Below are 16420 nucleotides of genomic sequence, written 5' to 3' on the forward strand. Positions count from 1 at the left end.
CACAGTTTTTCCATTTTATTCCATTTTATTTCCATTTTAGTTGGTATGGCTCAAAATAATTTTTGAACTATATTTATGTAGCCACACACACACAAACACACACACAAAGAAGGCAAATTATAACCTTAAAAGCAAGTAAAACATCAACCACAGAGAACATAAAGTGGTCTGAAAGTAGCATCCAATCAAGATAGGATTATTAAAACTAGGGTTCATGAACAATCACAACAATGTTAACCTCCATATCTATATAGCTAATTGGCATGTGTCTGTCACAATAAAAGATAAGTATATGGATACATGTGTGTACAGCTATTCAAAAAATATTTAAAGAAAAGCAATCATGGAGGGCTAAACCCAAACCAAAAATCAATATCCATAGGGTGAAAGGGGGAACTGGAGGGTAGGATAGGAATGGAAGCTAAACCTTACTAAATGTATTTATTAGTTTTGACCACAGATCCATACAAAAGCATCATATGTTTAAAACAATTTTTTTTAAAGATTTTGTTTATTTATTTGATTAGACAGAGATCACAAGTAGGCAGAGAGGCAGGCAGAGAGGCTGAGCAGAGAGCCTGATGCGGGGCTCGATCCCAGGACCCTGGGATCATGACCTGAGCTGAAGGCAGAGGCTTTAACCCACTGAACAACCCAGGCATCCCTAAAACAATTTAATTTTTAAAAAGCAGTCTCTAAAATTCAGAGTAAATGGAAAGAAATGAATACTGTTTTTTTTTCTAAGTTACATATCATCTGGGCAAGTATCATTCAGACTTTAAAAAACAGTATTTGGCTATACATGTCAGGTGTGAGAACCAGAACACAAAAGAAGTATAAAAAACAAAAACAAACTCTTATTTTGAATTTAGTAATCGCAGTAATAATATTGGTATTGTAATTTGAGAAAGAACAAGTGCCTTTCAGAAAAATGACTTCAGGCCAGGGAAAAGAAATTTCACGATGAGCCCGTGGCATCTTTGTTTCATCAGAAAGGCTATAGAAGCCAAAGTGAAGAGTTTGTTAGGGACTCAAAATAGAACTGTGTAAGCATCAAAAAGAATAATGACTGTAATAGACTGAAACAGATCAAATATATTTGTTTAAAATTTATGAGTTCTTAATAACACAGAAACAACTACAAAAATAAAAACAAAAAACCTTGCCTATCAGAAATTTTGGAGCTTGTTTGTACATCAACTCATTATTCTGAAAGTCAAAAAACACAAAAAATAAGGATTTATCTTTCTATTTCTGTATGAAGTATATTTCAAAAAAACATAAATAGTTGATATAGAAAGTTCTTCTTCACAGAATTCTGGCTGATTCTGGCAGCAGAAAATCACATTTGCAATCCTTAATGAAATCATGGATTGCCAGTGATTTCAGGGGTTTCACCTGTTTCAATCTTAATGTCACTAAAAATTGGGCAACCAGACATCACTGCTGCCTTACATGATGTAATAGGAAGTATGATGTAAGTACTCGGGACTAAAGAACTGAACCTATTTTTTTTTTCAGCATTGAGATATAATTGATACATAACATTGTGTAGGTTTATGGTATACAACTCAAGGACTTATTAGTGATTTGATAAAACTGAACCTAAATCTAATTAAAACTCTAGACCTAGCTACCAACAGGAAGAAATACAGGAAAGAGAAGAACATTTTCAGTGGTACTACAAGGATGCAATCAAGCGAAAAGAAGATACAGAAATTTCTACAAGACAGATAAGGAATTTTCTCAATAAATACATAATAATATAATGTATATAACATATATAATAATATAATATGACATTTTAATAACTTTTTTAAAAAGAAGGAAGAAAAAAGAATCCTTTAGAACATTGAACAGTAACAGTGCCTACTTCCTGGGGTTTCTGCAAGCATTACAATTCACAGGAAACCTTAACATGTATGTGATATATTGTAAACCCTCACTATTATTAGAAAATAAGGAGCCACTATTTCCAAAAATGATGATAAAACACTGGGTCAATTAAGGTAAACTCTTTTTTTTTTAAAACTGTAGGATTTCTCATGGTATGTAGCTGTATATCCCTGGTGGGAAATATCCCAGAGACAAAAAGAACTGCAAAAAAATTTTTTTTAATTATACTCAGAAGTCTTAGTAGTAATAGCCTTCTCAGTATTATCAACCTTCAACAGGGTATGAAGGATGCAATGTTTCCCAAAGTTGAGTAGCCATGAAATAATTTTTTCATGAAGCATCTCAGAGAAGCAGTGTTCTACGAAAAACAGTACCTTAAGCCTCAAATATTACAAATTTATGTGCCATCAGTTTGAATACAATTTGGGTCTGTAAAAACACTGTGCTTATTACTTTATGAGAACATTAATGTGTTCCTCTATGTACAAAGTTTTACCTACAAAAGGAACAATGAAAAGGTCTAAAATAAGCCAAAAAAAATTTGTGTGTGTGTGTGGTTTTTTTTTTTTTAAGATTTTATTTATTTATTTGCGAGAGAGACAGTGAGAGAGAACATGAGCAAGGAGAAGGTCAGAGAGAGAAGCAGACTCCGCATGGAGCTGGGAGCCCGATGCGGGACTCGATCCTGGGACTCCGGGATCATGACCTGAGCCGAAGGCAGTCATCCAACCACCTGAGCCACCCAGGCATCCCAAGCCAAAAAATATTTGAAATCACCAGGGATGATGTACTGAGAAATGATTTTCATAATAATGTAACCCTCAAGAGAGAACAACATTGTTATCCTGGTAACTATTACATCATTTCCAGCAGCTGGGAACATACTATGTCACTCAATAAATACAAACTAGACAACATAAAACTGATTTACATAACTTTCCCGCTAAGACGATCACAATATACAAACAGTGAGGATTTAAAAACTCTCTTTCTTTAATATGGGTATGAAAATAATGATCTGGTTTGTATTCATCATTGTCAAATAGGTAACGAATACTGACATTACTCTCCAAGTCTTTTACCTTAGTTCTGAGAGTTCGGGAAATGTATCAGGGATATCTGGCATCTTGTAACCAAAACCATCCTGGCTTACCTAAAGAGAGTTTGAAATGGTTTTAAGTTTTAGCCATCTTTTTGACTGCTCCTATTTACTTATAAAAACTTAATTTTTAATGTACCACCTCCCATGTTCCATTATCACCTCATCTTTGCACTTGACATTGTCCTTATTCTCCCCTTCTTTCTTTCTTCTTATTTTTTCAGTGTATTTTTTCTTTATACATAGAGGGTTAAATTTTTTTTCTGTTTTCTTTGAGCGAGGTTCATGTGAGTACCTGTGTGACCTCTTTCTTGGGCACGTATAGAACTGTTAAATAAAATGCTTAGGTGTATCTGTGACAAATGTAGAGAATTATCTGTGGATTTCATTAATATATATATGGATATATCTGCCTCGTGTAAGAGATACTGAATTTTTTAAAAAATATAGTAAATTGCAAAAGCCAAACAGTTATATAACTAAATATACAAAACAGGGTAGATAATAGGTATCCACTGTTTATTAGGTAATGGAATAGGTAATCCATTGTTTTATAAATGACTTTTTAAAATTGAGGATTCTTGGAAAGTTCTCTTGTAATTTTGTTTATCCTACAAACTGTAATTCATGATATTCACAGTATCTGTTCACAATATTCATTAATACAATGATGAAAGGTACTGGAAAAACAAAGTTCACTTGGGCCTAATCTGAAAAACAATCTGAGGGTTTTGAAGGGGCAGGGGTAAGAGGTTGGGGGAGCCTGGTGGTGGGTATTATGGAGAGCAAGTATTGTGTGGAGCATAAACAGTGAATTCTGTTACACTGAAAAGAAATTTAAAAAAAAAAAAAAAGAAGAAGAAGAATGGGAAAACTAACTAAATAAATAATTACAAACACTAAAATTAGTAAAGCTGGATATAAGGTTTATAATATGTCAGTATTACTGTGGGTGATACTCACTTAAGGTTAAAACAGAGGTTTTAAAATCATTTATATGTTTTATTCATAAAGTATTAGTCCCTCAGTAATATTCCACATGCCAACAGTTACCAGCTTATTTAAGAACAGAAATTTCTTTTAAATCAATGAGACACCTGAGGCCCTGGGCAGGTAGCGAACAGATTCTCCACAATCTGATACCTATGTCTCTTAGGTGATCATTTTTTGTGCCTTTGCCTATTTCCTACATGACAGCCAGAGAGATACTATTAAAGGCAGTTTCACAAAAATGCAATTTGATTTATGCCTTTGCAACTTTCTTAATACTACTGCCTCTATATGGAAAGCTTTATATAACTCCTTTCATCCCGACAAATTAATTACCATCTATCAAAAACTGGCCTTAAACATAAACAAACAAATATGTTAATTTATCTGCCTCATTTTAAGTGAGCACCTACTATATGCTATCAAGTATGGTTTGAGGCACTAAGGATAAAGTGGTGAAAGAGCAGAAACACATTTTTTATAAAAGCACCCCCTTCTAGGTCTACCTCAGTTCCTGGGAGCACTGACAGTTTCCTCATCTGTTTTCACCGTTAACTCTAGACTCTCTCTTCTACTCTACTGGAAGTTCCTTATTTGCAATTACTTGATAATTTGCTGGTTTCCTCTGAGTTTTTTATTTGAGTTGAAAATGTGATTTAATCTTTTTATGTTTTGTGCATTACTTAATGGCTGGCATGAGAAGGCATATAATAAATATACATCAATTGGATGAATTTTCAAGGATACAAAAATATAGAAACTGAAGATACTTACCGGTGCTGAAGTGTCTGTTGTAGGAACAGGTAATGGCAGATTTGAAAGGACGCCAAAAGAAGGAGCAGCAGGTTTGGCTGGTGTATAACTTGTTGTTGAAGAAGAAATAGTGTCAGCAACAGACAAAGAAGTGATAGTCCTGTTAGCTTCTTGTGGGGGATATGGAGGAAGAAATGGGAAACCCTGAGAGGCATAAGGAGGCATCCCACCTGGATTACTATATAGGCTAAAGAGAAAAAAGAGAAAAAAAAAAAAATTAGACTTTAGGGGTAAACTTATAAAATTATTCCCAAATGGTTCTAACTAACAATGGTCATGCCATAGAGACAGAATCTTGTTACTATAATCATGTAACTGAATTAAATATTCTATACACTGATAAAATGTGACTCTCCCCAAATAGAAGTATGGTTTCCATAAAAAAGGAAAGTGTTTTGGAAAACATATAATTCAACTAGTCATAGTAGAAGTGAATAGACAAGCTCTTTTTGGGTTTTGAGCATTCTATTACCATCAACCATTGTCTTCATAAAGAGAACGGAGAAATTTAATCCAGGAAATGTATTCAAGACAGGTTGTTTGAACAGTAGCTCTCACTTTATTTGGAAAATATAACTGAAAGTCATGACTGCTTTTCTAGTAAATGGAAAATAGTTAAATGTATATAAGAACTACTAAAAATGTTAATATATAAAAAATAAATACATATAAAAAACTAAGTATATAGATTAGAAAAAGTGGTACAGCACTTGGGATTGAATCAGAAAGCAATATTTATTTTCACAATGAAATAAATATCTGGGTCCTGGTTCAAGATGACAAGATAGCAAGACCTTGAAATCACCTCCTCCCATGAACACACTAAATCTACAGGAATATGGAACAATTTCCCCAAGGAAAAAAAGTCCTAAGATTTAGTTGTACAGCTCCTACAAATCTAGCGAATATGACAAATCGATATTGAAGTGGGAAAGCCTGAGATATAACCTCACTGTAAACCCAAACCTTGACATAGAGACCTATAAACAGGAGAAAACTCAAAACCTGAAGCTTCTTCCTGAAGAAAAAGAGCTTAAACCCCACACTAGCAGTCCATCTTTTATGCCCTGCTTCTCAAAGAACAGCCCCCAAAACATCTAGCGTTAAAAACCAAAGAATCTACCCCAGAACCTAGCACAGAAACAGCTGTTTGAGAGGCACCCAGATTTTAGGTGGAAGAGTCTCATTTCCTAATCTTAAAGTGTCAGCTTGAGGGACAGGTACCTAATTTAACCCCCATCCAGGACCCACTGGGATATGCTCTAGGGCCAAAGGGTGTTCTCCCTCTGTCACACTCCAGAGCACCAATATCTCTTGGAAGGAAGCTCCCATGTACATATGGTGCTTGGTTTTTATGGCCGGTGGCCCCAGGTTTGGTGGCTGCCATCCACGAGATACCCATTGAGGGCATGACTCTGGAGACCAAGGCTTGCATTCCTGGGTCCCATGCGACTGTAAAACAATGAGACAGTTAGTTGTTGGCAGGCTACCACCCCCAAGGCCCTGCCCAGAGGGCAAATTGAATACATCCCTAGTCTTCCTGTGAAAGAGTCTGATAAACATGTCTAAAAGCTTTGGCTTGATGAGAGGGCTTCTGGTCTGACATACAACTAGGGGCCTATGAAGGCACTCCCAGGAAACAGGTTGGGGGATGCCAGCTCTGCACACTCCCTCAGTCTCACTCCAGCTCACCAGTATCTTCAAGAAAGAAGCTTTATACAATCATCTGGGGCTCTAACTTTGCACTCTCCCTAGGGACCAGACCTCCAGATCGCCTGGCATTGGTGGCCAGCAGGCCTACACTTGCAGCCCCAGGGGACTATCTATATTTGCATACTTTAAAAGCAGCTACCTGAGGGTCTGGCTGAGGGTTTGGCTTCTAAACAGCCTGAATCCGGGGACTAGCTGAGATCCTCTCAGATCCTGACATACCCTCAAATACTGGGAGCTATTAAAAATACAATAGGCTTCTTGAACAATATAACGATTTTTGAGATAATCAAGAAGTAGGGCAGGGCTAAATGATAAGGTTCATTTCCTAGTGCAGTCCTTGAGACTAGGAGAAGTGGCTGTTTTATCTTATGCATAGAAACCAACATAGAGAGTCAAGGAAAAATGTAGAAAAAGAAAAATAGGTTCAAAACAAATGAACAAAAACTTCAGGGGGGGGGGGGAATGTAATAAAATGGAAATAAGTAATTTACCTGATAAGAGTTCAAAGTATTGTATGTTCAATGAACTTGGGGGGAAGAATGGATGAACACAGTAAGAACTTCAACAAAGAGATAAAAAATATAAGAAAGTACCAAACAGAAGTCACAGAGGTTAAAAAAAAAAAAAAAAAAAAAGCCACTACAGGATTTCAAAAGCAGACTGAATAAAGCAGAAGAAATGAGTGTACTCAAAGACAGGGCAGAGAAACTCACCCAATCAGAGCAGCAAAATGAAAAAAAAAAAAAAAAAAATCTCTGATTTGAAACTGTACTACGATGTTATAGCAGTCAAAACAGAATGTTACTGGCATAAAACTGTACAAATAGATCAATGGGATTGAATACAAAACCCAGAAATAAACTTATACATATACTGTAGCCAAGAATATACAATGGGGAAAGGACAGCCTCATCAATAAACAGTACTGGGGAAAATGGACGGCCACACTCAAAAGAATGAAATTACCATTCCCTTACAGCACATACAAAAATTAATTCAAAGTGGATTAAAGACTTAAATTTAAGACCTGAAACCATTAAACTCCTAGAAGAAAACACAGGAAGTAAGATTCTTGAAATCTTGATCATTCTTTGCATCTGATACTAACAGCAAAGGCAACAAAAGCAAAAATAAGCAAGTGGGGCCATATCAAACTAAAAAACTTCTGCACAGCAAAAGAAACTATCAACACCACAAAAAGACATCTTACTAAATGGGAGAGATATTTGCAATAATATATCTAATAATCAGGAGTTAGTACCCAAACTATGTAAAGAAATCCTGCAATAGCAAAACATAGTCCAGTTAAAAAATGGGCAGGCGATATTAATATTTTTTACAGGATAACATATAGATGGCCAATAGATACATACAAAGATGTTCAACATCACTAATCATCGTGAAAATCCAGATCAAAACCACAATGAAATATCATGCAATACTGGTTAGAATGGCTATCACTAGAAGACAAGAAGTAAGTGGTTGTGGAAGATGTGGAGAACAGGAAACCCTTATATACTCTTGGTGGGAATGTAAATTGGGGCAGCCACCGTGGAAAATAGTCTGGAGGTTCCTCAAAAAAAACATCAAAAATAGAATTACCATATGATCCAGCAATTCTACTTCTGGGATTTATCCAAAAAACTGAAAACAGTAACTCAAAAAGATTAATGGTGACTCTGTCTGGGCTCCCATGTACTCAGGATGGGGTATGTCACTAGAAAGACATAATGACGAAGGGCTGGAATGATGATCAGCTGTACCCACCAACCTCAGGGAATAAGGGGCCGCAAACTAAGCTCTATGAAAACTCTTGAACAATGAGATGCGACAAACCGTTGTTGGTGAAGCGTCCACATGGTGGGAGGGTGGTGCATCCTGGCCCATGGGGAAAGAAGCTTCTACATAATGGGACTCTCCCAGTCTTGCCCTGTGCATGGCTTCACATGGCTATTCATCTGCATCCTTCATAATGCCCTTTTATAATAAACTGGTAAACGTAAGTATTTCTCTGAGCCCTAACACATTAATGGAACCTGCGGGGGGTTCTGATTTTATAGTCAGTGGGTCAGAAGCAGATAAACAACCTCTGGATTTGATTGGTGTTCGAAGCGAAGCAGTCTTCTAAGACTGAGCCTTTACTCATGGAAATTGACCCTATCTTCATGTAGAGAGCATCCGAACTGAATTAAATTTATAGGAAGCTCAGTCACTGTCTGCTGACAAATGGCGAATTACTTGGTGGTGTTGGAAAACTCACATATCAGGGTACTGAAATACATTCCAAAATCTATGAAGTTTGAACAATTTTTAAACCGGAGTATTACTGTTTCATTTAATGACATAAATTAACATGAATTGGAATTATGCTGGAAAATAATTATTACAAATTTTGAAACATACAATGATACTAAAGTTCATATGGACAATTAAGTAAAAAAAAAAAGTATCTGAAAAAGGGTTAAGAAGAGAATAAGCAAAAGAAATTATAAAATCTTTACAATTTAAAAAAAAAAGGAAAAGACAACTTTTTTTAGAGCAAATAGTGGTAAATGGATATGCAGATCAATGGAATTGAATAAAAAATCCAGAAAAAGCCCCAAACACATAAGGGAATAAGGATAGAAGACAGATGTGAAATAAATTGAAAAAAAGATCAGTGTTGGGACCCTGGAAAAAACTGAATTGGAGACAGATCATTATATTCAGAACAGGATAAAAACCAAATTTATCAAAGATTTAAATGCTTAAAACCACATCTTACCAGAATCAGAAAAAATTATTGAGAAATAATAAGCTTGGGGTGGGAAAGGACTTTCCGTGATCCCAAATTCCAAAGTCGTAAGAGAAAACGGTTAATTGCTTGACATTAAGAAAGAACAAAAACAAAAACCTCACAAGACAAAGCTGATTATAAGACAAGAAGTTGGTGGAAAATACTTGAAACTCATATCACAGACACAGGAGTAATTTCTCTAATACATAAAAAGTTCCTACAAATTGATAGACTAACAACTCAATAGCAAAATGAAAAAGAGGACAGAAGACACGGGTTACAAAAAAGGAAAGAAAAACATCTCTCAATCAGAGGAAAAGATACTCAACTTCATTGTAAGTAAGATAAACACAACTAAAATTATACTAACATAACATGTTCTACTTATAAATTGGCAAAGATCCATCCCAATAATATACTGTATTGGCAAAGAATAAGGGGAAGTAAGCACTGTGTATAGTAGTAGAAATGGGTGCAACTTACTCTATAGGGCAATTTTACAGTATTTGTCAAAATTACAAATGTACATGCCACTTTGAGAATGTATCCAAGAAATATACTAACATTTGGCTAGAATATATTTTTTTAAGATTTTATTTATTTATTTTACAGACAGAGATCACAAGTAGGCAGAGAGGCAGGCAAAGAGAGAGGGGGAAGCAGGCTCCTTGCTGAGCAGAGAGCCCAATGTGGGGCTTGATCCCAGGACCCTGGGATCATGACCGGAGCCAAAGGCAGAGGCTTTAACCCACTGAGCCACCCAGGCACCCTAGAATATTATTTTTAAGGTTATTCACTCTTGCACTGAGGGTAAAGAAAGTGGGCCTCTTAGGAAAGAGTGTAAACAACAAAAATATCCCTCAACAGAAGTCCTGTTTATAAATTAGACTGCATCTATAAAACAAGTACTTTGTGGTCATAAAGAAGAATGAAGAAGTGCTTTAAGTACCAACATGGAAAACTCTCCAAACTATACCATTCAGTGAAGGAAAAAAGGGGGAAGAGGAATAGTATGCTACCATTTGTGTAAAGAAGGAGGGAATAAAATACTCCACATACATATCTCTTTGTTGGTCATAAAACATCTTGGAAATTCTATGCATATTCACCCAAACCAAAAAGCTTTGGATACCAGCAAGAAGAAAAACCAGGTTGTAAGGGAGAAAGAAGTAGAAGAAAGGTTTTTTACTCCCTTTATATTTTTTGAATTTTCATTCAAGTAAATATATGATCTATTGAAAAAGTTAAAATGAGCTTTCTAATTTAGCTTATTTATTTAAACAATGGCTCATCTTTATGTTAAAACTTTTATCTAAAGGTATGCTAGTGATATAGATATATATATGACATAAATATTTATATATGTGTGTGTCTGTATATATATCTACAGATATATAGATATATATAAAACAAGTTATTTGGAAACAATATGACCAACATAAGGGAGTATTTGCATTATCCTTGAAGTCTTTATTGTGAACCAATTTGCTTTATTTTGACCTTAGCAGCAGATACAACCTATTAAATAATCTAAGAAATGCATCAAACCTGAATTTTAATAGCCTGTACATTAATCATAGAACTTATCTAAAATGGGAATAAGTAAACTTAGTGGCTTTTATTTTCAAATAAGGTGAATGAACTTATATCCAACCCTACCCTGACAGAAAACAGGGTATACAGTTTTTAGATAAAGAATATTCGTGAGGCTTATATCTCCAGGACAAAGACACAAGCGAAGAGAGATGAGGGCTGGGGCTGACGCACCTAATCTAATAATCTAGCTAAGCAGATTCCCAGGCAGTGTGCAAGAAGCCACCTGACTCCTGAGCAAGAGCAACTTCTTGGAAATTAAGTAGGACTAGGATATAAAGCCAAGAAATATTCTGAGAAAAGGGAATGAAAAGACCAACAAGCAGCATCATGATTAAATTTCAGAATGCCAAAAATTTTTTCTAAAATTCACAAAGGATCAAAAATCAAAAATCAAAAATCAAAATGGCAGGGTGCTGGGTGGCTCAGTGTGTTAAAGCCTCTGTGTTTGGCTCAGGTCATGATCCCAGGGTCCTGGGATCGACCAAGCCCCACATCTGCTCCGCAGGGAGCCTGCTTCCTCCTCTCTCTCAGCCTTCTTCTCTGACTACTTGTGATCTCCGACTGTCAAATACATAAATAGACTCTTAAAAAAAAAAATGGCATTGGACAATTTGCAGTAATAGAAGCCATACAGACAATATAGCAACATCTTCAAAATTCTGAATAGAAAAGCACTTTAGCTTAGAATTTGAACTATACAGATTTTTAACTCTGAAGGATATATTAAAGACATTTACAGATTTTTTTTTTAAGTCTCAAAATTTGTCTTCTAAGAATCTGTGGCATACTGTATTTTCAAACATTGGACACACCAATATTTCTGGTCTTATGCTCTTTCAGAACCTTACCTCTCCACCAACCAAGAAGAAAAACCCATTTTCCTTCCCTTGAAACCGATCACGACATTGCGACTGCCTCAACAAACTGAATGCAGCAAAAGTAACAGTGAATGACTTCTTCAGCAGCCAAGTCATAAAAGGCAATATGACTTCCTCATAGCTCTCAAGATGTTCATTCTAAGGACCACAACTATGTTGTAAGGTAGCCTAGGTCATAGAGAGAGGCCACATCCGGCATCCCTAGGTTAGGCCATCCGATGATAGGGTGAGAGCTCACTGATGATAAGCATACAAGAGCATACAAGAGCTCTCTGATGAACCCCTTCCAGAGATGAAGATTAGTACGCAAAGTTCATGTGTTCAACATTTTCAGCCAAAATTTGCAGGGTAATTTGTTATGAAGCCTTAGTTGCCAGAACAGATTTTAGCACCTAGAAGTAGAAAGCTGCTATGATATTAAAGAGAGAAAGAGAGAAATCTAAAATTGGGAGTGGCCTTGAAACTTGACAGGTGAAAGCCAAATGTACCCTTAAAGAGATGGTTAACAGTAGTCTAAGGGCCTTGGAGGACTGGTCAAAAAGCACTTACAGGAAAGTGAGGAAAATGCTGGAATGGGAACTTTGTCATGTATTAGTAGAAAGGTACCAAAAAAGTTACCTGCGATAATGGGGAAAGGAGACAATGTACAGGCTTAACTCATTTTATTATGCTTCACAGATACTGAATCTTTGCTCGCTTCATATCTCTGTGTCACATTTTGATACGCTCACAGTACTTCACTTCACACTTTTTCATTATTATTTTTGTTATGGTGATCTATGATCAGTGATCTTTGATGTTACTATGTCAACTGTTTTAGAGCGCCATGAACTGCACTCATATAAGAAAGTGAACTTCATCCATAAACGTGTGTTCTGACTGCTCCACTGACCAGCTGTTCCCCATCTGCCTCTCTTGGCCCGGGCCTCTGTTTTCCCTGAGACATAAAATTAGGACAATTAATAACAATGGCCTCTACATACTCAAATGAAAATGAGACTCACGTGTCTCCCACTTTAAATCAAAATGATTAAGTTTAGTGAGGATGGAATGTTTAAAATAAATAAATAAATAAATAGACAAAAAACAACTGAGACAGGCTAAAAGCTACGCCCCTTGGGCCAAACAGCCAACTTGTAAGTGGAAAGGAAGGCTTCTTGAAAGAAATCAGAAGTGGTACTCCAATGAACATGCAAAATGGTAAGAAAAGTAAAACAGCCTTATTGGAGATGTGGAGAAAATTTTAGAGGATTAGACAGAAGATTAATCAGCCATGACATCCCCTTAAGCCAAAGCCTAATCCAAAGCAAGGTCCTAACACTCTTCAGTTCTGTGAAGGCTGAGAGAGGGGGAGGAAGCTGCAGATTTTGTTTGAGTCCTTTCTCTTTTTCTCTTGATGAATCTAGAGGATTATCAATTTTATTGATTTTTTCAAAGAAACAGCTCCTGAGTTTCACTGATCTGTTCCATTGGGTTTTTTGTTTGTTTTTATTTAGTTTATTATTTATTTCTGCTCTAATCTTTATTATTTTCTTCCTTCTACTGGTTTTCAGTTTTGTTTGTTCTTTTTCTACCTCCATTAAATATGATTAAGTTGTTTGAGATTTGTCTTGCTTCTTGAGGTAGGCCTATATTGCTATAAACTTCCCTCTTAGAACCACTTTTGCTGCAACCCAAAGATTTTAGATCATTGTGTTGTCATTTTCATTTGTTTCCATGTAACTTTTTATTTCTTTTTTGATTTCTTGGCTGACCCATTAACTGTTTAGCAGCATGTTACCATGTATTTGCTCTTTCCAGATTTTTTTCTGGTGGTTGATTTCTAGTTTCAGAAAAGATGCTTGGTATGTGTTCAATCTTTTTTAACTTGTTGAGACTTGTTTTGTGGCCTAATATGTGATCTAGTCTAGAGAATGTTCCATGTGCAGTTGAAAAGAATATGTATTCTCCTACTTTAGGACAGAATGTTCCTAATATATCTGTTAAATTAATCTTGTCCAGTATGCCATTCGAAGCCACTGTTACCTTGATTTTCTGTTTGGGCGATATGACTATCGATTTAAGTGGGGTGTTAAAGCCCCCTACAATTATTATATTACTATCATTTAGTTCCTTTATATTTGTTATTAACTGTTTTATGTATTTGGGTATTCCCAAGTTGGGTGCATTAATATTTATAATTGTCATATCCTCTTATTGGATTGTCCCCTTTATTATTATATAGTGTTCTTTTTTATCTCTTACCAGCCCTTGTTTTAAAGTCCATTTTGTCTAATAAGAGTATAGCTACTCTGCCTTTCTTTCAACATCCATTGGCAAGGTAAATATTTCCCCATCCTCTCACTTTCAATCTGCTGGAAGATCCTGTCTTTAAGACTGAAATGAACCTGTTTAGGCAGCAGATAAATGGGTCTTTTTTTTTTTTTAAATAAATTCTGTCATCCTGTGACTTTTGATTGGAGCGTTTAGTCCATTTACATTCAAAGTAATTTTGATAGTTATATATTTACTGCCATTTTGTTACTTGTTTTACGGTTATATCTAGTTTTTCTCTAATCCTTCTTTCTCTTGCTCTCTTTCATGGTTTGCTGATTTTCTTCAGTGATACACTTGGATTCCTTTTTCTCTATTCTTTGCTTATCTATTACTGGTTTTAAATTTGTGGTTACCATTAGGTTTGTATAACATTTTCTGCATATAGCAGTCTATATTAAGTTGATGATCACACTTAAGTTTGGACCCATTCTTTATTCCTTTCCTTATACATTTTATGTATCTGGCTTCATATTTTGCATTCTTTTGTGATACCCTTTTTTACAGATACACTCATTTTTCATACACTCACCCATAGACTCAGAGTCCCATTTAATATTTTTTGTAGGGCTGGTTTAGCAGTCATGAACTCCTTTATTCTTCTTTTTCTGGGAAACTCTTTATCTCTCCTTCTATTCTGGATGATAGCTTTGCTGTATAGAGTATTCTTGACTACAGATTCTTCCCTTTTAGCACTTTAGAAACTTAGCACATCAGAAACTTTGTAGGTCAGAAGAGAATGGCATAATATATTCAAAGTCTCTGATGAAAAATTCACCAATACCCTTATGCAGTTTCTTAGTATGTAACCATCTTGTCTTCTCTTGCTGCTTTTAACATTTTCTTTATCACGACTTTTTGCCATTTTAATTACTGTATGTCTTGGTATGGGACCTCCTTGGGTTGAGTTTCTGGCAGGGACTCCACCTCCCGAGGCCCTCGAGGCTTTCCCAGAACTGAACCTGCAGATTTTCAGAATTCTAGGCTTTAAGTCCCATTGGTTCTAAGAACTCACAAAAATGACCTCTCTTACTTTCAAAGCCAAATGTTTTGGGGGTTCGTTGCCATCCCCATGTAGGGTTTCTGGTGTGATCATGTTTCTCTCCACTCACTGTATTCCTGGCTTCCGCTCATCCAGAGACAGCCACAGTAAATTGCATCTGACCTTCTTTGATGTGGCTCTTAGGTTGTGGAGTTCCTCCTGCCAATCTCCAGGTCATTTTCTGGATCACTCATGCTGATGTGAGTGTTACCTAGCTGTATTCCTGGAATTCCTGGAAGGTAAGCTAGGATTCTCCTATGCCACCATCTTCGCCTCTCTCCCCTTCACGTACATTTTTTTTTAACATAATGCTATCACACACTTAATAGGTTACAGTATAGTGCAAACATCACTTTTATATGCACTGGGAAACCCCAAAATTCATTTCATTCACTGTACTGTGATTTTCACTTTATTATGGTGATTGGGAACAGAATCCACAGTGTGCCTGTATTTAGTGAACTGGATGATCAGCCCGTGTTAACGGTGCCACCTTACTTCTAGTTGGCTGCAATAAAACCTGAGAGAAGAGAAAAAGAAAGAACTGCTAAAAATAAAGAAGGTTTCCTGGGTTTAAAAAAATTAAAATGTCTCTCATTCCTGCCTTCTCCAAAAGTCTCAAATTAAGAAAGAGCTTTAAAGAGAAGATGAAACCCAGGGTGGGTTTCATTGTATATATATTTCATTGTATATATACCACACCTTCTTTATCCATTCATCTTTCAATAGACAGTTGGGTTTCTTCCATATCTTGGATATTGTAAATAATACTGTGATAAATGTGTAGGTGCTAATCATCAGATAAAGACAATCAAAACCACAAAGAGATAATCATTAAAGAGAGAGAGAGAGAAAGAATCACTTTATATCTGCCAGAATGGCTAGAATCAAAAAGAAAGGAAATAACAAGTGTTAGTAGGTATGTGGAGAAAAAGGAACTCTTCCTGCACTGTTGATGGGAGTGTAAATTAGGATAGCTACTGTGGTTAACAGAATGGAGCTTCTTCAAAATATTAAAGATAGAAATACCATATGATCCAATAATTCCACTACTGGGTATGATGATTCCTATATATAATATGTACAATATATACATATCACTTGGAAAATTTGAAATATTTACTTATTTCATGTTTGACCATTTCCATTAAGGAGATTAAAAGATCCTTTGTTAACCCATCTGAAAAACTGAGGCAGTGCCTTAGAGAACTATCTGGTAAGGGAAAAAAGGCTTTTGAGGGCTTCTAAGAATCTTAAGGAAGTTGTTTCTCAGCAGCCTAATGGGAAGCCCAATGGCTTATTTC

The 16420-nt window shown here is 35.9% G+C and overlaps 1 protein-coding gene across 3 annotated transcripts in view; it reads right to left on the reverse strand.

Annotated features, from left to right (window-relative positions):
• Positions 1-16420, reverse strand: part of VPS37A (VPS37A subunit of ESCRT-I) — a 73298-nt gene that overhangs the window by 31756 nt on the left and 25122 nt on the right. For all 3 annotated transcript variants that reach the window (XM_032328958.1, XM_032328960.1, XM_032328959.1), the window contains exons 5-6: positions 4760-4985; positions 2979-3049 (exon numbers count right to left, since the gene is read on the reverse strand). In XM_032328958.1, coding sequence (XP_032184849.1) covers positions 2979-3049; positions 4760-4985 — 297 coding nt within the window. The remainder of the gene's footprint in view (positions 1-2978; positions 3050-4759; positions 4986-16420) is intronic.

This window comes from Mustela erminea, chromosome 21, assembly GCF_009829155.1.
Source record: "Mustela erminea isolate mMusErm1 chromosome 21, mMusErm1.Pri, whole genome shotgun sequence".
NCBI lineage: Eukaryota > Metazoa > Chordata > Mammalia > Carnivora > Mustelidae > Mustela > Mustela erminea.